This window comes from Triticum aestivum, chromosome 6D, assembly GCF_018294505.1.
Source record: "Triticum aestivum cultivar Chinese Spring chromosome 6D, IWGSC CS RefSeq v2.1, whole genome shotgun sequence".
In the NCBI taxonomy this organism is placed as follows: domain Eukaryota; kingdom Viridiplantae; phylum Streptophyta; class Magnoliopsida; order Poales; family Poaceae; genus Triticum; species Triticum aestivum.
This window is the reverse complement of record NC_057811.1, coordinates 84,417,050-84,444,726: the sequence shown is the minus strand read 5'-3', so window position 1 is coordinate 84,444,726 and position 27,677 is coordinate 84,417,050. Positions and strand designations below refer to the sequence as shown.

The following is a 27,677-nucleotide window of genomic DNA, read 5'->3' as shown; positions in this document are numbered from 1 at the left end:
CTCAAATATTCATGCAATTCATTGAGATTAAAATGCCATATAGCATTCCCTCTCTGAGCTATTACGATCAGTATCACCACGATGTAAGCACGAGCAGTAGGAAGATGAGGAGTGGGGAAGCTTACTCTAAACATAGCTACCGCCGCCGTTCAGACGAGGAGAGCGGCGAGGGAAGCGTGGAGAACGGCGGGGAAGCGAGGTCGCGAACCACTGTCCTCCTCATCTTGTGCTTCGGAGTCTCCGATGACTCGGTTGGAGGCTGCACAATCTGCAACGGCACCTCGTGCACGGTGGGTTCCTGATCCAGTGGATGCTCTACCCTGGATCTGAACGCCCACCACCTCCGCCTGGTCCACTTGCTGGACGAATTGGCCTGCTCCATCGCCCAGAGGAGGATCTCGATCTTGTGAATCGGTTGTGCGGGCGGGGGGCAAAGCTTTGCCCTCTCCTTCTTCGTCAAATTCTTGAGAGTGGCCATTGCCGTCCAGCTCATCTGCCTTGTGTTGTCAAACCAAGAACGGATCTCCCTCAACCTGGCCAACTTGACCTGGTCGCCGCCGGCGATCTGCACGAAGTCGGTGTTCTCGCCGCCGGCCATCAGCTCGATCTGCCGATTCTTGCTTCGATGGAAGAGGGGGTGGGGTGGGTGGGGAGGGGGGGGGGGGTTTGCCTGAGTGGAGAGAAGTTGCAGCGGCGAGAAGGAGGAGATGACTGCGGTGGACTTGGAGGAGAGGGCGGAGATGGCCGTCGATGAGTAATTGTGGAAGGTGTAGCACCATGGCGGCGGTTTTGCATTCGACGAGAGGGGCGGCGCGTGCAAATTTTCCTAGGACTAAACTGCCCCTATATTAAAACGCGTCCCCACCTTGTCACGAGTACCGGCCCCACTCGTTTTAGTACTTTCGCGTACTTTCATCGGAGTACTACCCAGTACTTCGTATTTGTCTGCCGTTAGATCGACATCAACGAACGGTTCTAAAAAAACCCAACCACTCTAAAACTTGTATTCTATGAATATGGATCTGTCCCGCCAAACTTACACTGGAAAAATGCATCTGAAATGTTTTGCCAACTTTAGTTTATGAATGTGGTGAAGTCAACATTCATACTGTTTGCACAATTCAGCTTCTTTCAGCAGTCAGTCAATAGATTCAGTAATTGATGTCAAATAAAACCATGCATGTTGTCAATGTTTAATTGTTTGCTATTTTTTTGGATTGTTCTAAGCTGTGAAGGTCACCTGGTTAACAGCGAGTCATTTTTGGTTGTAGAATAAAGATGGCACCTTTTCCACATATGAATGTAAAAGAACTTCTGCTTGGATAGAGGTGAGTTTTTACAGGCTGCTAATCTTGTCCGATTTATTAAATTGAGAGTGAGCCATTAATATTTATGAGTGCTCGATTGTTGCTTTTTAGATATACAATATGACGATATCTTCAATTTACCATATTTTTATCTCATTACTGGTTGATTTTTTTATTTTTTTTTAGTATTGAGAGATTTGCATCTCAGGATTAAAATACTTTAGAAATACTCCTATGATTATGAATGTTCAGATCTTAATTATTTATTGACTCCTATATGTTTTGATAGTCTGATATTTCCAGAATTAGCCGGGCGGAACTCATATTCCAAGTTTTTTTTAGCCATGCTCTTACATAGTTTTCTGCTTTTGGTAATCCAGATCCTCAATCCTTGTGAGAGTTTTCCAAACATGATTGTCGATCATCCGTAAGTGATAACGTGTTGTTTGGAAACGTCTTGTCAAAACCCCTTTTTGTTTTAACTTGAGAAACAAACTAATGGTGTATGATAAAACATGGCAGATATCCAGAATGCACTTCCTCAGTGCTTCAAGCTCTTATGCTGTTCAAAGAACTACATTATGGTTACCGCACTAAGGAGATAGAGAAGTGTATCAGAGATGCAGCAACATTCATTGAGAGCAGACAAGGAGAAGACGGTTCATGGTTTGTCAGAAGGCCACATTTCCTGACTTACCTTATAGATAACTTTACTTCTACTTCTACAATTCATAACACAATTATTACTTTCGCAGGTTAGGCACTTGGGGTGTGTGTTTCACCTATGGGGCCTTCTTTTCGGTTAAAGCATTAGTTGCTGCTGGAAGAACATACGAGAGCAGTTCTTCCATCAGGAAAGGATGCCATTTCATATTATCAAAGCAGCTCAGTACTGGTGGATGGGGAGAAAGTCATGTATCTAATGAAACAAAGGTAAACATCTAGATACTATTGCTTATGGTTTCTCGTTTATTGGAAGCATTGCTTGCAAATTCTAATATATAAATGATGCAATATGGTGAAAATCTGCTTCGTTAGCATGCGAACGAAATCAGTTAGCGATATTTGGGCCTTCTATTCTTAGGACGTTCTCAATCCATTTCATAAGAAACAAGTGCTTCTCCCATTGTAATTCTATTTAATAAAATTTTGATTTTTTGTTTCTACCTATATTTACTGTGATCTAAAATTAAACAGGTATATGTCAACATTGAAGGTGACCGTGCTCACGCAGTGAATACTGCTTGGGCAATGTTGACCTTAATATATGCTGGACAGGTATGTTTTGTACATTGTTTAATTCAACTGTGACAGGAATACACTGTTTTATCAAACTTACATGACTTCCTTACTGAATACCAGATGGAACGAGATCCAACACCACTTCACCGTGCTGCAAAGGAGTTGATCAATATGCAGATGGATACAGGAGAATTTCCACAGCAAGTAAGTTCCCTTTTCATTTGTGCTTGCAACATTACTTTTTCATGAATAAACTTAACGGGTAGAATTCGGTGCTGATATACTCCATAGAAGTCCTATTATATCATGTATTAGGATCAGATTATACATGCTGGTTAACCTGACTATGCTTCCGTTTCGATGATAGGAACACGTCGGATGCTTCAACTGCTCTCTTTTCTTCAATTACCCCAACTACCGCAACCTGTTCCCCATCTGGGCTCTCGGGGAGTACCGGCGCCGCCTTTGCTCGAAAAGCACAGGCGGGTGTGCGCCATCGTCGTGATGAACACGCGTCTGACATGTCAGGAACACTGAAGTCTTGATGTAAACAATTTCATTATTTATAGATGTAAACATATACTGTAATGCTATGACAATAGACTGTAACTGTAAAGCTACAAATAAGCTTGACGCCCCTAAAAAAACTAGATGATGTGCCCTTCGGATGCATTGCAGACAGTTGACCTTGTTGTGGAAGAAGCATGGATGACATAGGAGGGAGACACAAATGTCTTTTGCATTTTCTCGGAAAAAAAACCCGGCCAGACAGAGGAGGGGGACACAAATGTCTTTTGCGTTTTCTCGAGAGAAAAAAAAACCGACCAGACAGAGGAGGGGGACTAATCTCAAAAGTTCTTTTATGTAGTCGTATCTGGCTGAGATTTTATTGGATTGAGATGGAAATGGAGAAAAACACGCCGCAACACCATCCTCTCCATAGGACTATGTTGTCGTGAACAAACATCAAACATGTCAGACCAACTGCCTGATGATCAACACCATGTTTCGGCTCCTTGATGCCACTCCGAGGGAGGATATCGACATGGGGAAAGCCGAGAAATAATTATTCCCATCACCGTCGCTGCCCCAACTTCACCGACGACGAAGACCGTACGAGACACAGACGGGGGCACGACCTAAGGTTCCTCAACCTCCCTGCCATCGCATCGGCCGGCGGAGACCAGGGGAACCCATGGCAGTGCCGGTGCCTCAATGGGATGCAAGTCGTCTCCCGATCCCCTCTCCCTAGGAACCCTAAAAAAGGAAATGGTGTCAACTCGTTATTTGTTTACAAGGAAATGTGAACTTTTTTCTAACAAATACACACACATTATTTTTTAAGTACACTTTGAAATTTTTATATATACATGTTAAAAAATTAAATGCATGTTATATGTTTTTTAATACATCTTGGGTATTTTTACACAGTTTTTATATTTTTCATTTTCTTTAAATAATATTTTTTGAAATATGTGCACAAAAAATGTGAAAATTTATGTTTTATAGATAATTAAAAGATTTTTCAATTTAACATACAAAAATGAAAATGAAAATATAATAGAATAGAATAAAATGAAGTAAAAGGAAACCATGAAGAAAAAAGCGAGCTACCTCTAACTGGGCTGGTCCAGAGATGATCAGCTCAGCCCACGCAGCCTCCCCGACGAACCTGGGTCGTATCCTCTGGTGGATAAAAGTCATTCCGGAATTCTTTCCGGCGGCACGAGACAACCCATTCGGCTTCCCCCACTACTCGCCTAGGTCTCCAGCGATGTCATCGCCGCCGCCGGCGGCGAAATGTCCATCGGCCGGTCCCACCACCATACAAGATCTCGACGACGATCTCCTCCGCGAGGTGTTCATCCGCCTCCCCGCGCTCCCGAGCCTCGTCCGCGCCGCGCTCACCTGCCACGCCTTCCTCCGCGCCGTCCGTTCGCCCCCCCCCCCCCCCCCCCCCTTCCGCCGCCGCTTCCGGGATCTCCACCCGTCTCCCTTTCTCGGCCTCTTCATCCAACGCCTCATCGAAAAATGGGAGCCCGGCGTCCCTTCCTTCGACGCCCGCCACCGCCGCTCCGACTGGGACTTCGCCGCCGCTGTCCGCGGCGGCGATTTCGCCCTCAACGGCCTCCCGGACCCAGACGGCGACAATGAAGAGTGCGGCGACGAAGACGAGGACAGCAACGACGCGGACGACGAAGAAGTTGAGAACAACGAAGATGAGGACGAGGACAGCGACGAAGAAGACGAGAAGGAGGAGGAGGAGGATCCCTCCCCGGTGTGGGAGATCGAGCGATGCTGCGACGGCTACGTTGTCCTCTTCAACCGGAGGGCCAGGCAGATCGCCGCCTACAACCCTCTCACGCGGGCGCTGCATCTCTTCCCCTCGCCGCCGGGCATCTTCAAAAGCGCCTTGACCTTTCAGTTCCACATAATCTCCTCCTCCGATGAGCACCCCGGCTCGCCGCCCCGTGTGGTTTGTTTCTACTGTGGCTACCTCTACGCCTCCGTCGGTGTCATCTCGCCGGGGAGCACCGAGATTGAGTGGCAGATTTTCCCCGAGGCTTTGATACCGGGGGCGGTGGGAGCCACCGGCAAGATGGTGAACGGGTCCCTCTACTGGACACACCCAGGGAGACTCTACATCACCGTGCTCAACACCGCGACGCTGGAATTCTCTAGAATGGAACTGCCGCCGCTCTTGGCGGTGGAAGAAGGCAGTAACCGTGATTGTGATTTTGTGCTTGGTAATACCAAGGATGGGAGGCCCTGCATCGTGTCCCCGGATCCGTGGGGTGGCTGTGAGCTCCTAGTTTTTTTCTGGAGACCCGATGAATACGACGGTGTTGAGAGGTGGAAGCTGGACCAGGAGTTCAAACTCAAAACGATCCGTCGGCTCACTCGGCTCACTGAGATTGAAGACGATTCCTATGTCGTTGTGCACGTTATGGATGTTACCGATGGAATCGTGTACCTGCGCACTGCCTATGACGGGTATACTGAAGTTCCTCAGCTGCTCCTATCATTTTGTCTCGAGACAGCGGAGCTGAAAAAGATCTGTGAATATGATCACAAGCTCCATCCCTACGTCATGGCGTGGCCTCCTTCTTTGGTAGGGGTACATGATAAGGTGAGCCCATATATATGCATGTGAAAATGTTGCTGGTATAGTTTCTTTCTACGTTTGAAACCTGGATTATATGCATTTTTTATTTACCTGAGAGCACTGACTATTTAGTGGATTGTTGCGGGAATCTGCTACCCGCTCTTACTGTACATCATTCCGATTTTGCAATTATGAAGAAATTCAAATTAGTCATGTCAAGGCAGCCATTGTTGAAGTAGTTACAGATATATGTAAATGGTATTCTCTGTAGGCTTATCTGCTTTCTTTCAAAAAGTGGAAAACCTTCCACTCTTTCAGCGTTACTATTGTTACAAGCATGCTCGTATACTTCTTTATGATCATCATGTTTTATTTCAGTTTCTTCGACAAAAGCTCATATTACAGTAGTATACAAAGAACACAAGCTCACATTACAATGAGAACGCCTAACTTGAATGGACCCAACCAAACAAAATCACGTTGATTTCCACGACATGAAGAGTACACTTTGTCACATTATTTATTCAGCCTGAACTTCGAATGGAGAAGCCGGTCGCAAAGCTCTCGAAAAAAACGAGCTGCAGCCATCCTGTAACTATTTGACAATTTCAGGACAAGAGGGTAAAGGCGCACTTTCGTGTGTTTTATCCGGTGTTGGACAAAACTTCCGGGTGATCATCACTGAAATCGTACTGTTTTGGGATGCATGGTCACAATACTTACATAAGCTTTAAATTCTTTAGGGCCCCAATGATCAAGCTCTGTCTACCCCAAGCTCCGAAGGAAGTGATGTGAAGGCTGGAGCTGACCGAACAGAGCCAGCATCGGTTCCCAAAGCATAATAGGTAATTAACATTGTGGACTGAAGGCTGTAAATTCAGAAGTTGGATGATTTGCATAACTGGATATGGACCTGCACCCTCGTTAGAATTCTAAATGTCAATTTGATTAACCTGCTAGTTTTCTATAGCCTATGTATCTCCAAACTATCAAGAATGCACCTGAGATGATTTTTTAGCCGCCTTGCCTTTTCGTGGTGGTTCCACACTGCTGCTAGCATTAATGCATTTGGATGGTACCCCGTTGGATGATTGAAAGCCTGCCATTCCTAGCTTTTAAATTCGACTCATATTTAAATATTGCAGGATCAGATGGTAGACTTGACTCAGATTTCCAATTCACTATATTGATGAATGTTTCCACTTCTTTATCTTGTTCTTGTAGGATCACTTGGAGACTTGGTGAGATAGCTGTGGGGTGTTTTGGCGATGCTGGTTGATGATGACTCAAGCAAAATGTATGTCGATACCTTGAAGATTGAAATCCTTATGTCCTACTGGCTGTGGCTATCTTGGGAGCCCGATGTCCTCCTTTTATCTTAATGTGCCTTTTGCGCATGCAGTATTTTGGAATTTCGGATCTACTTTTGAACCTTCTTGGACCTTGGTCCTTTAGATGGTTATAATGGTCAGATTATGAACAGCATGGTAATTCGAAGTTGTGAGCCTTGTTGCAGCTGGACCAGCAGTGCTGGTTTTGTGCATCCTGGATTGCTGGGTTGATATATGTCTAGTCTTACCTCTGCTTGTTAATTCTTGATGATTTGCTCTGTGGACTATCTTGTGTACGAAGTAGTTATGTTAGTGCTCTGAATTCCTGCTGCTTGCTGATGCCTTAAATCTTCTGCCTCGTGAGTCAATGGAGATGGACTTGATCCTGCAACAAGCCCGAGCCGAACCTATGCCTTGTATTGCATCGTTCGTCCGCACTACTGAGCTGAGGTAGTCTGTCTCGCCTCGGGTCCACTCTTGGCCAACTCAATTTTCTCATATGCTGCGCATATGAGTGTTGAATGCCTGAATTCAACCGTTTTCTACAAGGCAGTTCATAGATATGGTTGTGGGTCTGTCGCTGTGATCCAAACATCATGTTGTATGATCCCATCTTTTTTTCATTTTGAGAAAATTGTATGATCCCATGTAAGCACGGGAACAACAACCATGGGTCCATGGCCGATTGCCTCAGAGTGGCGATGGCACTTTGCGGGAAGCAATCATCCTGGAGACGTTCAAGCAACGGGCTAACCAACAACCAGGCCGGCCCAGTCAAGCACCGAATAGCCGCACTTGGGCCAACCCTTTAGCGCCCTCGCTCGGTCCTTCGCTCGCTTGCTAATGGTTCAGAGTAAAAAAAAAACTGACTCCCTGGTTTTTTATGGATTATAAAAGTTCATGCTTTCAAAAATGTTAGCAGATTTTAAAAGTTCACGAATTCAATTTGAAGAGGTTCATCAATTTGAAAATGTTCATGGATTTGAAAGAGTGCATGAATTTAAGGGGAAAAACATGAATTCTAAAAGAAGGTTCACAAATTCACATAGATTCTTAAAAACAATGAATTCTGAAACTAAAAGGTTGGATGAAAAATAACAGAAAATACAAAAATAACAGAAAAAAGAACCGAAACAAAACCAGTAAACCGGAAAGAAAAATAGAAAAGGAAAGAAGAAGAAAAAACAGACACGAAGCTCCCAAACCCAGTTACTACAAGACGCTGGTTTTGGGCCGGTGTGGCAGAAAGTCCGGACAACAGACTGTCCCGGCTGAAATGGAGGAGCCCGTTCAATGGCCTCTTTGGTCTGGACATATGATGGAGAAGCCCGTTGGATTTGCCTTTAGACTCTAATTATATGTTTGAATGCTCTTTTAGACTCTAATTATGTGTTTGAATGCTCTGATACTGAGAATCAATCACAAGCGCAAGTGCTCCAAGCCTCCATGCTTTTTAGCTGGCTTGTTGTGATAGAAGTTATTGCTCTAAAACTAACAACCACTAAAACTAGGTGTAGAATTTTTCATACCACCCCAACAAAATGGTTATTTAGATTTATGATTAGGAAAAAAAGATTTTTCCTGTTATGGCATAGATTCTCCACCTTACATGGTGGTCACCTCTCAGTTTTCCCTAGAAAAAGAGATCGACCCCATACATTTTTCACTGATAAATTTGAAGTTGTATTAACTTGCGAATATTGTCTTTGGAGGCCGAGCTCCATGGAACTCAGTTTTGAAAGAATCAAATTTTGTCAAAATTCATATTTTCTATGTTTCAAAAAATTCTGAAAAAAAACACAGATATACATGAAGGTATAACACACATGGTATAAATTTTCAGGGCAAAATGCGTTGAAATGAGGGCTATGCAAAAAAGACAAATCTGGGGTTTTTTAACACATGATACTATTCATCTTCCCAGGCCATGAATGTTTTTTTGTACATGTCGCATTTCAACGTTTTTCATCCTGAAATTTTACACACATACACATAACATCCTTGCTTACTTGCACAATTTTTTTTCAGATTTTTTGAAACCGGAAAGTTCAAATTTTGTTTTTTTTTTCAAAAAAGGCCTCCATGGAGGCCGAGAGCCAAACGTCCGTTCTCTATTAACTTGTTACAAGCAATTAGGCTATATCTCATGCAAGGAGATTAGCTTTAATTAAATATGATTTCCCCTCCATTCCAGTTTACTTACATGTCTTGCATCCTCCTCAACAAAATGTTGTATCTATACTCACAAGTATGGTAAACATTCCATGCACAAAGTATCTAAATTGATAATCCATCTAATCCCATTTGTCTCAAGTCTTGGGATGAAATTGCCTGTCAATGAATAGTCTTGTGACAACTAAAGCAAGCACAGTTTTTATATACATTGTTTACTTCTTAGTGGAAGCAAACGAACGCAGCAACTCATCATGTTTTATTTCAGTTTCTTCGACAAAAGCTCATATTACAGTATAGTATACAAAGAGCACAAGCTCACATTACAATGAAAACGCCTAACTTGAATGGACCCAACCAAACAAAATCACGTCGATTTCCATGACATGAAGAATATAATTTGTCACATTATTAGCTCGGGAGAAGCCGATTGCAAAGCTCTCCAAAAAATGAGCTGCAACCAACCTGTGTAACTATTTGATGATTTCAGTACAAGAGGGCATAGGCGCACTTTCCTGTGTTTTATCCAGTGTTGGACAACACTTCCAAGTGATCATCACTGAAATCGTATTGCTCGTAAACCTTGAACAGCATCTCTCTGCAGGGGACAACTGCGCCAATCTTGATGCATGCCAGGAACGCACCTGACAGCTTTCTATGGAGGCTGTAAACTTCATCTGGAGGCGGAGTCAGCCTGTATTTCAACATGGTAGCCCCAAGGTTTGAAACACTGTGTGTGATGTTGTTTGCACGGAAATCATGACCACCGGGTGTTGCGAATGGCACCCCGACAATGAAGGCCGCCTCGACATGAGCATCGAGCATGACCTCTGGTTCCTCACCTGTAAGAAATCCCAGTCTGCGGGACATCTCTAACACACCGGCTCTGTCTCTATTTGCACAGGCAACTACCTGGCAGAACCACAATTTAGACGGGCATCTTGAATACAGTAAATAACGCGCATATTTTGTATTGGATATGAAGATAAGTTTTGATTGCTTACCATACGTAGGTAATCGTCTACAAACTTTTTAGGGAACTCACGGGCTGCCCCGAAGTCAATAAGATTAAATTGCCTTTCTGAATCATCATAAAGGAAATTACTCCAATTTGGATCAGTCTGCATAGAAGGAGTCGTGAGATTATAACCTTTTGTTTGCACTACCCAGTTTAACCTCATGGAAGTAGATTGGATGAGAGAAATTTAGAACTCACATCAGCCGCAACATAAATGACGAAATGAATATTGCTAGAATTCTAATGCCAATGCAGTCTATATAACTAGCAAGCTCTAAGTCTACCATGTTTATTACTTAGGGATTAAACAAATGGTATGAGAAGCAACACATGCCTGCATAAATCTGAAGACAAACAACTCCTTTATCGTAAGCTCGAGAAGTTTACATCCAACATAATTGCGGGTTTCCTGGCTTAGTACTGCCACCTTATCGATAGGAACTCCTGTACAAAACCAACATGTAGATGTAGTTGTCAGAGGACCCCGACATAAGAAAGTGGTTTGCACAAAGAAGAGGGAGCATAAAAAATACACAAGATGTGCTCATGTCCCAATTAAAATACAAGGATTAACTTTCAGTCAATCAGAAGTCTACACAGAGCATATGAGGACTTGTGTTGTTGACACTGAACCAGATAGCAGGAGCGACGTGCATCACAGCAGCACTGGCAGCATGGTTAGAATACGGTTGAACTTCGCTAGGAATCCATTAGCAGTCCGATTTTATGCTGAGTGTGGGGTTATATCTTTCAGCAGCAGTATTGGACACTAAGATATATAGCATATCTGGTTTGTCAGGACTCCAGTTTATATGCTTGCCTCTATTTAAGAAATGTCTGGACCCATATCCACAATAACTTGCAGCCACATTGGTTATTTAGCTCAAGAGCAATAAGAAAGAGCAAATTTTTCCCCTGAATGGTTACCGACTTGCCACTTAGCCGACATGGTAATTATTCAAGCATAAATTGCTCAAATTTCCCAAGGACAAATAATAAAGAGGGAGTATTCCTATTACTGGAATAATGTCAAGAGTCTTTCAATGTTGAACTATCTATTGAACAAATATGGAACGCCATATAGATATGAAACGCCATATGGTTACTTCAATTTATCGGTATGAAACGCCATATAGATGTGGCTCATGCTCTGAATCAAATGATATTACAAAAAAGCTTTCGGATGTCCGTATTTGTGGTTACTTCAAAATCTTGGTCTGGCAATAGTATATAATGCTTAGCATTAGCATAATAACAACAGTTCTCACTGAATAGGTATCCTTTATCAATTTCTGCGACCATATTAAACCAAAATTGGCATGGATTGAAAAGTGTCATCACTATAAATTATTAAATTATAACAGCATCGCAAACTACAACATCATTGACAAAAAATACACAGAATGAAAAATCAAAAGTACCTGGAACAAACTCCGATGTTAACACCTTTTTGCTCGACAATTCATCAGTGACCCTAGGGACGTAATAGCCCTCACTATCAGAGAGCAACTCTTTGTAACGCTTCTGGTTGCTTGCTTCTAAGAAATAATCACATTCCCTTGCCAGCTCTTGCTTTGCAACCTGTTATAATATGAAAACGGAAGAAATTATGCTGTCATCCATGAATTCGCAACAATTTTAGCTCAGTATTGGAAACCTAAGTTGTTTAGATTTCAGAATACCATTGTTTCAGTTCAGAACTCATAAGATCATGAAACGTGCGGAGAAAGACTATGAATGACAGTAACTTTTCTCATGGCTTCAGTGTTTTCATACTTCATTTTGATATAGCTGAAATTTAAGTAAGGATGGATGACCTGGGTTGATCATTTCGCATATAGGCTACAGCATCTGCAGTCGGTGTTCGCATACTCTTCTGTACACTACTTCACATAGCAAATAGCATATTGCTGTATGATTGTTGTGATGTCAAGGTAGTTCAAAGATAGTCACGTAAGGGGTCAGGAATATAAGGTTAAGGAAGAGTTGCAGCTGCCCGGCCAGCAAGACAAGATCAGGGGCAGCTTAATGAATCTGACTGCAACTCTGCACAGGCAGAGATCAACTCGGATTCAGCAAGGAGCAGCCAATGCTTGAGGAGCCCAGCCATAGGAATTATAGGTTAAGTTAGAAAGTACAATCCATGTCCTTGGCAATTTAGTCCTAGTTTAATTGAGTCCTACGTGATGCTACATAAGCATGTCCATTGTATCATTCTGGATCAGGCTATAAGGTAAGTCTCTGTCAGGTGAGGCCTTCAGCTGGTGCAGCCATCAGCAGATAGATCGAGAATTAATCTGTATCCTTTTAATTTAGTAATACTCCCTCCGTCCCATAAGCATGTCCATGTACATCCATTTGAACGACAGTTAATATGGGACGGAGAGAGTAGGATCCTTCTCTAGAGTTTGTTCCCAAGTTTGTTAGGATAAGAACTTAGGCTTCAAGTCATGTACATGGGCTATATCATGACTACCTCTAGCTCCTTACAGGCAAGCAATAACAGATCTCAACTATCCCTCTCCCTTCTCCAGCACTGCCTTCGCTACACGGAAGCCCCATCATGGCTGGCGTAGCGCCGTGGAGCGGTAGAGGTCCAGGGCCACATCCTCCTACTGCCCACAATTATCGTCTTCCCTTAATCCTTCCACAAATCACCGACCATGTGACATCTCTCTTCCCCATATGCTCTCTGGATCCAATCCAATTCTCTAGTTTCTCAATCTCCTGCTGCCTACCAAGTCGACCACGGCTACCCCACACCGCCAGCCTTGGTCTCCGGCTAATTATCCGTGCAACCTCAGGACCAAAGCACAGATCAACAATCATTTGAGAACAAATACTATTTTGAGAGACATGGTTTGGACATACAAATATATCTGTCAAAATAGTATGCATATGTAAAATAAGAAAAGAAAAAAGATAGTGAATGATCTGTGTTGCTTTATAATTTATTTTAAAATTACCTTTATAGCTCTATCAAGGAAAAGACCTTTAGGGATGAGATTTGTGTAAGTCAGGAGTCGCCTAACATTCTCGATATCACTCTCTATACTGTCAGCAACTCCAGGATATTGTATTTTCATCACAACATCCGAACCATCCTTCAAGACCGCCCGATGGACCTGATAAAAAAGAAGGAACAAATATTATATTAGCTTCAGTGGGTGTTGAAATATTGATGACCGTCCAAACTCAAAACTTCAATTATGTATGCAATTATTTAAAGTATAAGGGAGTTGCCTCAGGCAGACCAACCTGTCCGATACTCGCTGCTGCCAAAGGTTCATAGTCGAAACTCCTCAGCCTAGAGGACCAACCTTGACCAAGCTCGGCATCAAGGACAGAATTCAGCTGCTTCCTCGGCATAACATCGGCACCTTGACGAACAATATCAAGAGCTGCCAACACCTACATAAAATCAGCAAACAAATTCAGTGGCACATAACAATAGGCTAAACCCAAAACATTGCAGCATCAGCTTCAAATAATACCGGCGGGGGCACAAGCGATTCGTCCTGGATGCTCAGCAGCTGCCCCACCTTGAGCGCCGCTCCCCGCATCCGACACAGCGCAAGGGCAACACGCTCAGCGTTCTGGTCGGACAAGAACGGCGAGAGTGCTGACCGATTGCCGTCCCCAACAGGTGTACCATACATCACCCGCCGGGCTGATTCCTGTAGACCTCCCCATGCCAGCCCGGCACCCAGACCTGCAAACCTTAATTGTTTTCGGCACATCATCGAGAAAGAAGAAGATTTAGTGGCATTTGATTCATACATGCATATATACAAGTAAACAACAATAAACATTTCTTTTAGTCAGTATCGTTGCAAAGTGTAATATACTGACCCGAGGGCTCGGGTGAACGGTGTGGAGGGAACATTCCGCTCCCTTGGCCGGCGCCTCTTCTCCACCAGCGCAGGCGCAGGCGGGGGCAAGGACGAGGACGAGGGCGAGGGCGTGGGCGTGGGCGTGGATGACGGTGAAACCTCAGGGCGAACTGCCTCGTCTTTGGGTCTAGCTACCGCCACGGCTTCGGGTTCAGCCACAGCCGCGGCTGCGGCGGTTGAATGGGTGCCGGTGATGTCCCGCGCATGGGCGGGGTGGAGGGATTCTTGGGGCGGGGGTTGCTGCTCCAATGAGGGTTCGAGAGGCGACGCGTCGTCGTGGGAGAAGTACACGACGGAGGACGAAGAGGGGCGAGATGAGTCTGCTCCCTCGGGGTGGGATTCAGGAGGAAGGGGAACGGGCTGCGGGCGGCGAGGGGTGCCCCTGGTGAGGCCGGCGAGGTCGGTGGCGGCGAGGAGGGCGGACCTGAGGATGTCGGGGCCGGAAGAGCGCCTGGCGGCCTCGCGGGCGACGAGGGCTGCGCCGTCGAGCAGCCGTCGGAGATCTCTGGACGCCATGGCGAGCGAAGGAGGCGCGGTCCGCGTGGATGGCTTCGGGACCAAGAAGAGGAGTCACGGGCGGACGACTATTTTGCAAAATAGAAACAGAGCTTGTGGTGAAAAATAGAAGAAGAAAAATAGTCTGACCCGTTGGATCGGAGATGGATGGCATAGATGTAAGTGTTGATTGTAGACGTCCCCCACATCATATAGCCACCAGCTGACTATATTATTGGCCATCACCGACGAGCGTGAGCGAAGGCCGACCGCGTCGTTGACGACTTCGGCGATGCGTCGGTGATGTGGCGGGGCACCCTTGACGCCCAAGCGGTGGGATCCGGTATGCCGACGATGATAAACCTCGACTCCGACTAGGGTTATTGCTCGTTTTAGCTTAAATGACTAATTTTAGCTTTTGTTTAGCTCTAAGTAAGTTCTATCTACTTTTAATTATGAAGTTTACGAATGTGTTATGAAGAGTGCTATTTATAATTTTGCTCTTTGTGGTCTTATTTTAGTTTTAAATCCGAGTTTTGAATCATAGACGGCTATAACATCTTATTCAGCCCTCTTGTACAAGTAACTTGCGCATTCAATCAGGTGGGGATGTTGATATCAAGCGTGTTATTTGTACAGTATTTATAATAACATCCGCAAATTATAAAATGTTATTTTATAGCCATATGAATTAAAATGTGGATATCAAGCATGCAAATTTATAGCCATCAGAAATCAGGCATGTTGCCTAACTCAGCCCTCCTATATAACATCTTAATAATCACTAAGGGAAATCAGTCATGTAATCCATGACTAAATCTTTTGTTGTGCATTATTTTATCAATCTAGACTAAGGATATTGTATTTTTATTTTTCTTGCGAATATATCGGATCTATTATAAAGATTCACTGAAAATACATAGCATCGCAAACATAATAAAATTGCATCGAGGTCCATGGACAACCGAATGACCATTGCCTCTGCCAAAACGAGCCTCCGACGCGCCGTTGTCGCCGCTCCCATACCGGAGCCGGCCTGACCTTGTCGATGACAGCCGGGAAGTCTTAGTGCACGTGCCCCTAAGGACCAACGTTCGGGAGTTGCAGTCGTCGCCATTGTATCATTGAATCGATCTGAAGAATCTGACACCAAATCTTGTCGTTGCGTATGCACGACGAGAAAACCTAACCTCGCCGCTCCGAGGAACTGGCAGGAATCTACGTTGGAGCTCCGTCTAATCCGTCCCGATGAACGAACTTGAGGAGGATCAGAGTCCGAAAGACTAACTCGAAGAAGAAGCGCCGTCATCCGTCTGAGCACCGCCTTTGCGTGAACCAAAACCCTACCTATCTAAGACGAGCCATGAGGAATACCCTCCCTGCCACCAGCCGCAGGAGCGGCAGACGGAGGGAAGGCGAATCCACGGGCTCGCCGGCGAAGATCGAAGGAAAAAAGACTTTCCCTATTCGCCTTGCGGTGAGTATATTGTTTTCCTATTTCCTGACACTAAATATGATCTTGTACGTTATATACATAGGTGCATGTATCTTTTTTTTATACTTTTATTCATGGTTACAAGAAAATGAATGGTTATTTAGCTAGCAACTTATCCCTTAACACTCCTACAGTAAAAGATGAAAATATTCTAACATTTCTTTTAGATCTTTGGTAGAGGTGCGCTCCTACAGGAGAGCTCACTCTCCTCTTTTTCTTGTCTTCACACAAAACTGCGATGTAAGCGCGCCATATACCTTTTATTATACTTACTGTAAAGAGAATCGTCTAAAGTAAGATTTACACATCAACGTCTCTACTTATTAATCAGGTTAAATATTTTATTCAGTACGCTCTATAATAAATTATTCATAGAGGTTATCTACAAAATGATTCACCGAGAAATATAAGAACATAAAAACATAGAACGCACGCGGTCTATTACCTGCCGTTCTTGACATATTCTTCACCGCCCACCATGCGGCACAATCAACATCATCTTCTTCCATGATCTTTTGTTGCGCTCTTTGCATTGAGCATGGCAGTCAGTGTGACAGCCCTCTCGGCACTATCGCAAACTGGCTTCCCGGACGCGGCGTTCTCCCACATATATCTGGTTAGTTGGAGACAAACACAATAAACAAGATCCTTAGCCGCCGACAAGATGAATCTACTTTCCAAATAAGTGTGGCCAAATTAGTAAAGAGCGAGTCTATGACACATGTGACATATGATCATCTTCTGGGGAAAGTCATTGTAACTCATAGTTGGGATTCATTTACATGACATCTACGGCTTTTATTCATGTCGTGAAGAGCCCGTCGTGCGAGAAATTCAATTGTATATTAATATCTTACAAAGAACTATTCAAAAATCTGAAACTAAACTACCCTAGTAGACTTAGAAAATAAACCATTTCTTAGTAAACTACGCTGAAATATATTGTATCATATTGCTCAAGGACTCATAAATCTTGCTCGTTGGTCTTTACATGCCCAACTTTTTTGGGGAAATGTTATTTACTTGATGTCACTTTTTTCGTCCCTCCCAGAGAACGCGTTGGTTGCCGTTTCGATCTCCTGGCATGAATCACGATGCAAGACTGATGCCACATCAGTTTTTCGGATCGTTCGCTTAACCAACTGCTAGCGCGAACGTCCCTTCCTTTATACTCCCCGATCCTCTTCTTTCAGCCTCACCCACTCATTCAAGTTTATAAAAAAATCTACCAAAGGTGCGTGGGGGTGGCTCGAACTCATGACACTCTAAAGGAAGTACAGACCAGCTGACACTTGAAGTGGATTTTGAGCACGTACGATTAAACTTGCTATATGTTTTGAAGCTAAAATATTTGTGATTTTGATTTTTCATTTGAAAATTTTGTGTGATTTTTCCTGAAATTCCAAATTTTCTTCATCTTTGAAAGAATAAAAATTCCTATTTTTTGCCACGTGCCCATTACAAATCCCAAAATCTGCCATGTTTCTAGAGAACAATTTTTCTAAACTTGTCATGTGCAATCTTATAATTTTTGCCATGTGCCCATAACAATTCCCAAAAGTTGTCATGTTCTTTTAGAGGATAAAATGTTCTAAACTTGCCATTTGTAATTTTATCATAGGTAGCTTGGCAATTATATTATTTAGACCATCGTAATTTTATTAATTATAGCATGGTATTTTTTTGTAGTTAGCATGGCTATTTCATTATTTAGACCATGACAAGTTTTTCAATTAGACCATGAACATTTTATTAATCACACCATGCCATTTCTATATTGTAGGTACCATGGCAATTTAATTATTGAGACCATGGTTGTTTTTCTAGGTAGCATGGTAATTTCATTATTTAGACCATGGCAGTCTTTTTTAGTTTGACCATGAATTTTTTTTAATTAGACCACGGTAATTTTATTGATGCAAATTTAATTATTTTGACAATGGCATTTTTATTATGTATAGACCATTGAAAATTTTCGTTGTTCTACAACTTTTTTGTTTAAAAAACAAAGGATGCCATTTTTGTAAAGTATAGCATGATTTTTTTATAAATTAGAGCATGACAAATGTAAAAATATGCTTCTCTGCCTTTTTTGTATTTTTTTGTCAATGGCAATTTGTGTTACAAAAACCAGTTAACTAAGCCTTTTGTTTGTCAATAAAGAATAAAGCGAGGGAGACTCGTCAAATGGCATGTCGAGCCATCGGGGTCACGCTGGGTGCTCTGCTCCACCGAATGAAATCATTGGCTGAAAGGATCCTTTCTGATCGAATGAATTGTTTGTTTCAACCATCTTCATGATTTGACGAGCGCTAAATATTGACGTCCAACTTTTTACAGGACAATACCAAGCGGCAAGCCTGGTAAACTATAAAAAGCCAGACAAACAAGTTTTGCAGGAAAATGATCCAGCTTTATACTAGAAACAGCCGCAAACACTGATCAATTCTATAGACCGCATAAGAGCAACTCCAACGCAGGGACCCAAATGGACACGGATTTTATCCGTTTTTTGTCCGTTTGAGTCTCATGTCCGCTTGGCGGACATGGGGCGGACACGGCGAGCATCCAATGCCAAAACGCAAAAGCGGACAACGGCTACACCAGGCACCCCGCCTCCTTCGTGTCGGCCGGCACCTTCTCCCGCCGCCGTGCCATTTTGCTACCCCTCGCGCCGTCGGGCCCTGCCGCTCCCCCTCGCACTGCTGCGCCCGCTTCTGGCCCCGTCCGGCTTCTGCCGCGCCGACACGCACTCCTGCCATTCGCCGCTCGGCCCGCCTTGCCGCTCCGCCCCTGCTTCCCCCTCCCCTGTCCTGCTTCACGCCGTGGGCGCACACCAGGACGCCCTGCAGGTCATCGCAGAGCAGCGCCTCCTGGATCTGCTGCAGCGCGAAGCTCTGCAGCTCCCGCACGACTCGCGGGCGAAGCCCAGGCTGCTCGTCCCACCATGCGCCGCCGATGACGAGATCTGCAGTCCCCCGGCTCTTCCCGGCACCACGCCGCTCGCGTGCAGTTCCCCGGCCCCGTCGGCTCGGCTCGGAACGGGAGGCCGCAGCGGAGATCTCCCCGTCGTCCTGGACCACAGCGTGGGATGCAGCTTGCGCCACTGAGCGCAGCGGCGGGCCTCGAGGACGGCGGAGGAGGCGAGAAGGAGGACTGGGTGGGGATGGCGGTGGCCTGCGCTTGTGAGCAGGACGGTGGAGAAGGCGGGGAAGGAGGACTGGGTGGGGACGCCAGCTCGTGCGCGCTCACTGCTAGGTGGGACCAAGGGCGGACACGAGCGGACGACAACGGTCGAGCAGAGCAGCTTCTGTCCGCTTCGTACCCATTTCTTTCCAGATTTGGGCTAAGTTTGGGTTAGGGATGGACAGCACGCGGATACGGGCGTCCGTTTGGATGGCCCTGTTGGGCCAAGTTTTGTGTCCGAATAACCTAAACGGATAAAATGGGTCGCCCCATTGGAGTTGCTATAAGATTTCGTATTATTCTTTTCAAAAAAGGTTTTGCGTGGTACTTATATTCTTTCCAGAATGAGCGCTCCTTCCGATAGCAAGTGCGAAAAAAAAACCGCGTTGAAAAACTGTTGCATCCTTCTGCCCCGGCACGGCATCTCATCCTTGTTCCTCCCTCTCCCGCACCCTAGGGTTTCCACCACCTTCGCCGGAGCGTCTCTCCGGCAGCGTCTTGGGCGCAGCAGGGGCGCCGCGGCAGGATGTCCCCGGCGATCGCGCTTCGGCGCGCGGCCGCGTGGCTGCTCCGGGGAGCCGCCGGCGCCGGCGCTGGCGCGCCGAGGGCCGCGTCCTCCGCCGCGCTGCCGGGCCTGGGCGGGGCCCTGCTGTCTCCCGCGCGCGGATTGCAGGGGAGCGAGGCGGCCGGGTTCCTGGGGATCTGGGGAGGGCCCGCGGCGGGCGGCAGCGGCGGGTCCTGGTGGTTCCGGTGCGCCGCGAGCAGCGTGCCCAGGCCGGGCCTGCTGGTGGAGCAGCTCCTCGTCGGCGGCGGGCGCTCCTTCGCGACCGGTGCTGCTCCGGAAGAGGTGTCCTTCAGCCCGGCCGCCCGCGAGGCGGATGTCTCGCAGCCTGAGAAGTCCGTAGGCACCTCAGATAAGTATGTTTCCTCTTGTGTATCTACCTGTTTAAGTATGTTTCCTCTTGTGTATCTACCTGTTTAATTTCGCAATCGGCGTATCTTAGCTTAGTGAGTACATTTTCAGTTTCATCAAATTAGCTCAAATGAGGTTCTCACTGTTGGGGTTTTAGCAGATGCCCAGTTCGTGAACATTGTCTTCTCATTGTGTGCATTATGATTCCCGTTGTTCTAAGAATACTAATTATGTCAAAACTCAACAGTTGTTACACTCTTCTGATAAGATTTGGCACTGGTGCATGGATTGGAGGTCTTGTTCATCTACATATCTAATAGTCATTGGGAATCCATGCTCATAGGTTTTTAATGGGCCATATGGAAATATGATAAGTTGGTAGAGATTGGTGAGAGAAAAAAGTCTGCTAGTGAATAAACTCTCCTCAAAAGAAAGAAAATCAGAATAATTGCTGTCACGTGGGGTATGTAATGTAATTTACAGCCCCAAGTGGGCCACCAAGGGTGCACAGATTGCAAAAGCAGGATACAGTTGCAATTAAGGGATGGGTATCACAGTTCAATCAAATTAGGAAATTTAGATATTTAACTCCTGGAGATAGAGGTTGCTTCCCTCGACCACCTATGTCATGAGTCTTGACATAGAGTCATGTGCCCTGCTCGGGTGTTGTGCTTAAGCATGGCATCATGGCGCTTCTCATATGCATTGTGATGATTTTTATGACTGTATATATCTGCTTAGATTATTCTAAAACATTGATCACTATTTCAGGACTATGTTAGGAGATAGGTCCTTGAAGCTTGTTTCAGGGGTATGTTATCTACCACATCCGGATAAGGAAGAAACTGGTGGTGAGGATGCACATTTTATTTGGGATGAACAGGCTATAGGCATAGCTGATGGCGTTGGTGGTTGGGCAAGCTACGGTATTGATGCAGGTCAATATGCTAGAGATATTATGTCTAATGCAGTAACCGCAATAGAAGAAGAGCCAAAAGATTCAATTGATCTTACAAGGGTACTAGAGAAGGCCCATAGTAGCACAACAGTGCCGGGTTCATCGACCGCATGTATCATTGCTATAACAAATCAGGTTGGTTACTGATTTTGTTCATTTTTGCTGTGACATGATTACATGTTTCCTTGTCTATGGCTTTGGCAACAGTAAGAGAAGCTAAAAGTTGACCACCATTCTTTGTTGATGATATAATGCCACAAAACTGACCTGAGTGTTTAACTTGTTCAGTTTGTAGATAGTTTATCACGATTTCAGATTTGGTTGTACATTATTTCAGGGAATACAAGCAATTAATCTTGGTGACAGTGGCTTTATAGTCATCCGAGATGGCTGCACATTGTGTAGGTCACCTGTACAACAACATGATTTCAATTTCTCCTACCAACTTCAGAGTGGCAACTCGAGTGACTTGCCTAATGCTGCACAGGTATGTTCATATACTGCTGATAACGCTTTTCTTTTTGTAGTAACCAGTGTATATGGACACAATTTGGTTGTTAACAAATATTCACGGCTTGTGGCTGTTTTTTTTAATGAAAACCATAGTTTTATGTTCTAGTAAAAGAAGCCTTTGTGCCGATGGATTATACTAGTACTCCCAGGTGAAACAAATGCATATATAATAGCCATATAGATTAGGAATTCTATAATCCACGTGTCGCAGAATTATACTCCATTCTGTATCCATCTCGTAAAACATATGAGCACATGTAGTATAATTCTGCGACACGCGGATTGTAGAATTGTAGTCCTTGTTAATATCCATCTCTTAAAAGTTAAAACATATGAGCACATGTATCCAGTCTCGCAATCATATCATACTGCAAATTGTAGTCCTTGTTAATACCCATGTTGTTTTGCCTGCTGTGCCTGTATACTCAGGTCTTCAAGGTACCTGTCGCGTCTGGTGATGTAATTGTCGCTGGAACAGATGGGTTGTTCGATAACCTGTACAACAACGATATAACAGCTGTAGTGGTCCACGCAACCAGAGCTGGCCTGGAACCTCAAGTGACAGCCCAGAAGATAGCGGCGCTCGCACGCCAGCGGGCACAGGACAAGAACAGGCCGACGCCGTTTTCGACCGCGGCCCAAGACGCTGGGTACCGGTACTACGGCGGGAAGCTGGACGACATCACCGTCGTGGTCTCGTACGTAACTGCCTTTGGCAACTCGTAGCACAGTGGGTTAGGAGAAGACTTCTGAATATCTAGACCGAGGCGCGCGCCTCCCCTTTTTGTCCTGTAAATACCCACAACAGCCTTTTGAGGCTCTGTTTTTTTTTCTACCAGACTTATAAAGCAGCTGGATGATTTGTAAGTATCTCCTCTGCATGAGTACAGTAGCTGTAGAGAACCGCAGACAGTTTTAATTATGTACTGAAAGAAGCATAGAACGGATTCAAACACGGCAATTTCAAAGCATTTTGCGTTGGTCACTAAATGCGTACTTCAAGCGCAGAATTTTTGCGGGGATTCCCGCGGCAGTGAAGGGAAGGAACCAAAATTCTGGTGCTTCCTCCAGTTGTCTGCAAAACTGACAGGAAGACTGAAAGAGAACAAGCTGCGGCTGTGGAACACAGCTTATAGCATACAAGCAATGGAGAGGCGGAGTGTCTGCCAGTGTGTGTTTCAGCATCATCAACGTCTTCGATAACTAGGTAACCACCCCTGCTGTGTTCTATGCCTTTACCCCTGCTGTGTTCTATGCCTTTGTTTTTCAAGGGAGACGAGAGTCTGAATGCAGACTGCTCAGGTCTAAAATATTCATCATGTTCAAAATTATTTAAAGTTCTAGCATTGCCCTAAGTCTATAATACGGAGTGTAGTTTTTGTACTATATATATTCGATATTATAGATATGAGCACATATTTCTATAAACTTCGGTGAAATGTTGTTGGAGCACATGTTGCAAGTTGACTTTAATGCATGTACTTCTCAAGCAAAAGATCATGCTGTAGAAAGCTTTTAGAAACTTCTGCCTCTCTTGAACCCATTAGAGTTAAAAGAAGCATATAACGGAGTGTTTCCAGAAGCCTTTTGTTCTCTGATGAGGTGAGATGTTTATGTCATAGAAGACAGCCAAGTGTTTGTCCTTTTTTTGCTTTGCAATCAGTCATTCGATACGGTTCAGTCAAGGGAGATCACAGTCAAATCAGATAACCAAAATTCCGGCGCTTATTTTTTCTTTGGGTTGTCTGCGAAAACGAACAGGAACTGAAAAGGACAGACAAGTTGCATGCGGCCATGGAAATGGAACGCAGGCGCTGATGGTGGTTGCCTCAGCCTGGAGCTTTCTTGTGTTTTTTCCATGGTAGGCGATGTGTACACTGCACCTTAGGGTTTAGATGCACAATGCATTGCTCCTCTTCAGGCATAATCAGAACGAGGCTCCTATGACATTCTTGGAATGAAGCCAAAATTTAGATCTTCCAAGTGAAGGATGAACTTTTGCGAACCATTTTGCAAGTTCGTAAAAAATTGGCTAATGCTAATGTCTCTGGACCAAAAGTCGCTATAAAACCAGCAAAACACTGACCTAATCCTGACCATGGAATAGCGATCCCTGCCAGAAACTTCTCTCCAACTGGATTGAGCGAAAGAAGATTTACCAGAGACGAACCCGATATCTCATCATCTTCATATATGCTTTGAAGCAGAATACCAATGCTTTCTCTCCCAGCTTGTCTGCAAAACCAACAGCAAGCCTGAAAAGGAAAGACAAGCCGCGGCCATGGAACGCAGCCTAGTTGATGTTGGTCACGTTACCCGGAGCTTTCTCCGTACAAAAAACAAGGCAGATTTGAGGACGCACGTGTGCGTGTTTCAGCATCAGCGCCATCACGCATCAACGTCGTCCATAACTAGTTAACCGTCCTTTTGTTTGTGTTTTCTATGCATCTTCTTCCTCTTTATTTTCCACGCGAGATTGGTGTACACGTCACGTGTGTTTGGATGCACTACTCAGGCACAAATCTCCGACGCTGACCCTCAAACCGTCCGCATACCGGTGGCGAAGCCACACATATGTTGTGTAGTCACTTGACTACACAACTTTTGGATAAAACATCATATAGCAAGTATAAATCATGCAAAAAACATAAAATTATATACGTTTGACTATACTATTTTAAAATGACTACACATGATTTTATTCATGGCACCGCCACTGCCGCATACGTCCGCGCGATCCGGACGTGTCGTGTCATTCAACACGGATCTGTATTGACAGGTAGGCCATGGAAGGCGGTACGTGTGCCTAAAAACACAGACAACCATGGCATGTTCACAAGAAGCGAGACTTGGGCCTTCTACAATTTTACACCATCACGCTGCCCGTTAAATCGACAGGACTGGAGATGGTGTATTCAATGCATGCAGCGAGCAACCAACCATATATGCATGATGATGGTGATCTGAGTCGCCTCACTGCGCAGCGGAGGCCAAATTTCGTGTTTTGACCCTTTCGGCGTACAAAATCGGGATCTGACCCCGGTATGGAAATTTTTCGAGATTTGACCCTTTTGCTATCGCCCGAGGCCCTGGCGGTAGGTACGTACAGGCTACCGCCGCCCCTCTGGCGGTAGGTTCCCTGACGCCGTCTTGCCGTTAACGGCCGTGTACACGTGGCAAAGGGATCTACCGCCGTCGGCTATGGCGGTAGGCTGTTGCAACCTACCGCCAGGCTCTCTGGCGGTAGGTTCCTAGATAAGGTTGTGAGGGGAGGGGGATGTGCTGCTCCCCACCCACTCATTCACCCCACTCTTCTTTTCGAGCTCAAGCTCTCCCCCCTTTTCTCCCCCACCAAATCACCCACTAGATCCCCCTCCATTGCTTGAGATTTGGTCGGTGGATCGAGGCCATTTGCATCACCCAAGGTACCTCCCCCATCCCCCCTTCATTTGGTTGGTTCAAATCATGCATTTTGCTCATTCTGTTGGAATCACTAGTTCATGGTTTTGTTGTGGTGAAATCAATGTATATGATGCATTTAGGGTAATGTTTGTGCTTTGACAATGTATTGTGTCACTAGCATTGTTTGGGTAGTAAGAAATATCATTTAGGGTTTTGTTAGGGTTAGGTATAATGACATGGTTAGGGTTAAGGTTAAGGTTATGGTTATGCTTAAGTAAATGCCTATATGACGAACGTTATGGTTATAGTTTAATTAGGGTTTTGTTAGAGTAGTTACCTCTCGAATTATAGCTCGATCTACTCCTAGGGTTATAGTTTTTGTCAAGAGACGGTTAGGATTTTTGCCTTGGATGACCGTTATAGTAATCCCTCGACTTGTAGGATGGGATCGATCATCTTTGTTGAGACTTCCGCGGAGGCGGCGGCGAAGCGTGAACGTGCAGTCATTGAGGAAAAGATGGACTTGTGGGTCAAAGCCGTTGATGCATTGAATGCGGCTTGTAGAGATTTTTCAAAGTATTATGTGTCGAAGTGCGACGATGCCAGAGTTAAGTTATACCAAGCTAAAGAGAAAAACATAAGCAACCTCAAGAAGGAAGAGAAAATTCATAGACGCGCTCTTGCAAGGCAAATTGCATTGTGTGGAACAAGGGATGAAGTGAATGAGATGGACTTTAACAACCCTGGCCAGATCATTGATTGGCTAGTTAGGCAACCATCATCGGCGATACTTAGTCGGGCAACTCATTGGGCTTGGGTCCGTGAAAGAAATGATGTCATTTGTTGCAACCCCGGGCCGTACGACAAAGATGTCTTGTTGATGGAGTAGTAGAGGGGGTTGAAACAAATGATGTTGTAGTGTCATTTGGACTGTAATGGCATGTACCCTTATCATTTATGTAACCTATGTCATTTGAACCAGTGAGAACATTATGTAACCTAGGTCATTATAAATAAGTTATGCTTTGTGTTTGTATTGTATCATTTGATTTGAGTTTTGGTTTGTTCCATTTCATGTAGCATGGAAAACATGACCCCGGAGGAGATGAAGAAAGTATATGAGAAGTGTTGTGACATTGCATCTAAGAGTCTGGCGGTAGCGTCTGAGAAGATTGTAGCGGAGCGAGAACTTGGTATCAAGAGGGAGCTTGAAGCATGGTTCAAGAGCAATGATGAGGTGATTGCTGCCATGATGGATTTCAACAAGTATCCATTCATGGAGGAACCTTCTGATCTTAAGGAGAGAAAAGTTTTTCGTAGGCTTGTGAAAGAAAAACAGAAGATACTTAATGAGCTGCATGAGATGGAATATGCTTGCAGACATTCTGTGGCAATGGAGATCTTTTTCTCTATGAACATAGAATAATTCCGCGAGCTGGACTTGAGAAAACCCGGACAGGTCATTGGATGGGCAATCACACAAGGCAAGTCAGAGATTCCGGAACGCCGTGCTCGATGGGCCTGGTTCAGCGAAACGAAAGATGTGTTGGAGAATTGGGCAGGATCGTCGGATTATCAACTGAAGCCTAATCCTGATCGTGACGCACAAATTGAACATCTTATATGTTTTAGATCTTTCTTTCTGTTGTAGAAAATGTATGCTCGAGCTTGAGCTTGTAGTTTGAACTCATGTCATTCAAATTGCTAGATGTTTTAAGTCATTTGAACAAGTGTCATTTGTGGATGTAATGAACTATGCTCGGTTATGTATGTCTTTGCTACTCCATCATTTCTGCATGCCATTTTTGGATGCTTAGTTCATAGAAATTTGTAAGAAATGAAAAGGCAAAGGGCTAAAAAAGATAGGAAAAGGGCAAGGGAACAGAACCATACCGCCATATGCTCCGGCGGTAGGATGGCCAAACCTACCGACAAACGACTGGCCAATTTGGTCACAACAATAATGGCCGTAGGGTGGCCAACCCTACCACCATGACCCCTGGCGGTAGGCTGGTCAACCCTACCGCCGAGGGGGCCGACGGTAGGGTGGCCGCGGTAGGGTGGCCTGTTGGAAATATGCCCTAGAGGCAATAATAAATGGTTATTATTATATTTCCTTGTTCATGGTAATTGTCTATTATTCATGCTATAATTGTATTGTCCGGAAATCGTAATACATGTGTGAATACATAGACCACAACATGTCCCTAGTAAGCCTCTAGTTGACTAGCTCGTTGATCAACAGATAGTCATGGTTTCCTGACTATGGACATTGGATGTCATTGATAACGGGATCACATCATTAGGAGAATGATGTGATGGACAAGACCCAATCCTAAGCATAGCATAAAAGATCGTGTAGTTTCGTTTGCTAGAGCTTTTCCAATGTCAAGTATCTTTTCCTTAGGCCATGAGATCGTGCAACTCCCGGATACCGTAGGAGTGCTTTGGGTGTGCCAAACGTCACAACGTAACTGGGTGACTATAAAGGTGCACTACGGGTATCTCCGAAAGTGTCTGTTGGGTTGGCACGGATCGAGACTGGGATTTGTCACTCCGTGTGACGGAGAGGTATCTCTGGGCCCACTCGATAATGCATCATCATAATGAGCTCAATGTGACTAAGGCGTTAGTCACGGGATCATG

At 44.7% G+C, this 27,677-nt stretch overlaps 4 protein-coding genes across 5 annotated transcripts; 3 read left to right on the top strand and 1 right to left on the bottom strand.

Moving 5' to 3' along the window:
- The first annotated feature begins 2,346 nt into the window (after window positions 1–2,346).
- LOC123142468 (achilleol B synthase-like) lies at window positions 2,347–3,054 on the top strand. Its single transcript, XM_044561368.1, has 4 exons — window positions 2,347–2,361; window positions 2,505–2,585; window positions 2,670–2,753; window positions 2,917–3,054. The coding sequence occupies exons 1-4, from the start codon at window positions 2,347–2,349 to the stop codon at window positions 3,052–3,054; spliced, it is 318 nt and encodes a 105-aa protein (XP_044417303.1).
- A 1,238-nt stretch (window positions 3,055–4,292) lies between these two features.
- Window positions 4,293–7,166, top strand: LOC123141177 (uncharacterized). The gene is made up of 3 exons (XM_044560391.1): window positions 4,293–5,679; window positions 6,399–6,500; window positions 6,880–7,166. The coding sequence occupies exons 1-2, from the start codon at window positions 4,324–4,326 to the stop codon at window positions 6,495–6,497; spliced, it is 1,455 nt and encodes a 484-aa protein (XP_044416326.1). The 5' UTR covers window positions 4,293–4,323; the 3' UTR covers window positions 6,498–6,500; window positions 6,880–7,166.
- Window positions 7,167–9,336: 2,170 nt separating this feature from the next.
- Window positions 9,337–14,667, bottom strand: LOC123143726 (protein ABC transporter 1, mitochondrial). 2 transcript variants are annotated; one of them, XM_044562689.1, is made up of 8 exons: window positions 14,029–14,667; window positions 13,671–13,896; window positions 13,435–13,587; window positions 13,143–13,301; window positions 11,598–11,757; window positions 10,511–10,620; window positions 10,163–10,279; window positions 9,337–10,070 (listed from the first exon to the last, which is right to left on the bottom strand). In XM_044562689.1, the coding sequence occupies exons 1-8, from the start codon at window positions 14,583–14,585 to the stop codon at window positions 9,681–9,683; spliced, it is 1,872 nt and encodes a 623-aa protein (XP_044418624.1). In that variant the 5' UTR covers window positions 14,586–14,667; the 3' UTR covers window positions 9,337–9,680. The 2 variants fall into 2 exon arrangements, with proteins under 2 accessions (XP_044418624.1, XP_044418625.1); XM_044562690.1 differs by having other exon boundaries at window positions 13,671–13,888; window positions 14,029–14,329.
- Window positions 14,668–19,621: 4,954 nt separating this feature from the next.
- On the top strand, window positions 19,622–22,600 carry LOC123143725 (probable protein phosphatase 2C 55). Its single transcript, XM_044562688.1, has 4 exons — window positions 19,622–20,163; window positions 20,930–21,251; window positions 21,454–21,603; window positions 22,059–22,600. The coding sequence occupies exons 1-4, from the start codon at window positions 19,772–19,774 to the stop codon at window positions 22,353–22,355; spliced, it is 1,161 nt and encodes a 386-aa protein (XP_044418623.1). The 5' UTR covers window positions 19,622–19,771; the 3' UTR covers window positions 22,356–22,600.
- Window positions 22,601–27,677: the final 5,077 nt, after the last annotated feature.

What these genes read in the sequence shown, in the direction of transcription:
- LOC123142468 (XM_044561368.1), top strand. An exon ending in CCTTAATATATGCTGGACAG is followed by an intron (nt 2,586 to 2,669) that starts GTATGTTTTGTA and finishes ACTGAATACCAG; the next exon opens with ATGGAACGAGATCCAACACC. An exon ending in CAGGAGAATTTCCACAGCAA is followed by an intron (nt 2,754 to 2,916) that starts GTAAGTTCCCTT and finishes TTTCGATGATAG; the next exon opens with GAACACGTCGGATGCTTCAA.
- LOC123141177 (XM_044560391.1), top strand. Translation starts at nt 4,324, where the DNA reads ATGTCATCGCCGCCGCCGGCGGCGAAATGTCCATCGGCCGGTCCCACC. An exon ending in TGGTAGGGGTACATGATAAG is followed by an intron (nt 5,680 to 6,398) that starts GTGAGCCCATAT and finishes TAAATTCTTTAG; the next exon opens with GGCCCCAATGATCAAGCTCT.
- LOC123143726 (XM_044562689.1), bottom strand. Translation starts at nt 14,585, where the DNA reads ATGGCGTCCAGAGATCTCCGACGGCTGCTCGACGGCGCAGCCCTCGTC. An exon ending in TCCTTGATAGAGCTATAAAG is followed by an intron (nt 11,758 to 13,142) that starts GTAATTTTAAAA and finishes ATATTATAACAG; the next exon opens with GTTGCAAAGCAAGAGCTGGC. An exon ending in TAGACGATTACCTACGTATG is followed by an intron (nt 10,071 to 10,162) that starts GTAAGCAATCAA and finishes TGGTTCTGCCAG; the next exon opens with GTAGTTGCCTGTGCAAATAG.
- LOC123143725 (XM_044562688.1), top strand. Translation starts at nt 19,772, where the DNA reads ATGTCCCCGGCGATCGCGCTTCGGCGCGCGGCCGCGTGGCTGCTCCGG. An exon ending in TCATTGCTATAACAAATCAG is followed by an intron (nt 21,252 to 21,453) that starts GTTGGTTACTGA and finishes ACATTATTTCAG; the next exon opens with GGAATACAAGCAATTAATCT. An exon ending in ACTTGCCTAATGCTGCACAG is followed by an intron (nt 21,604 to 22,058) that starts GTATGTTCATAT and finishes CTGTATACTCAG; the next exon opens with GTCTTCAAGGTACCTGTCGC.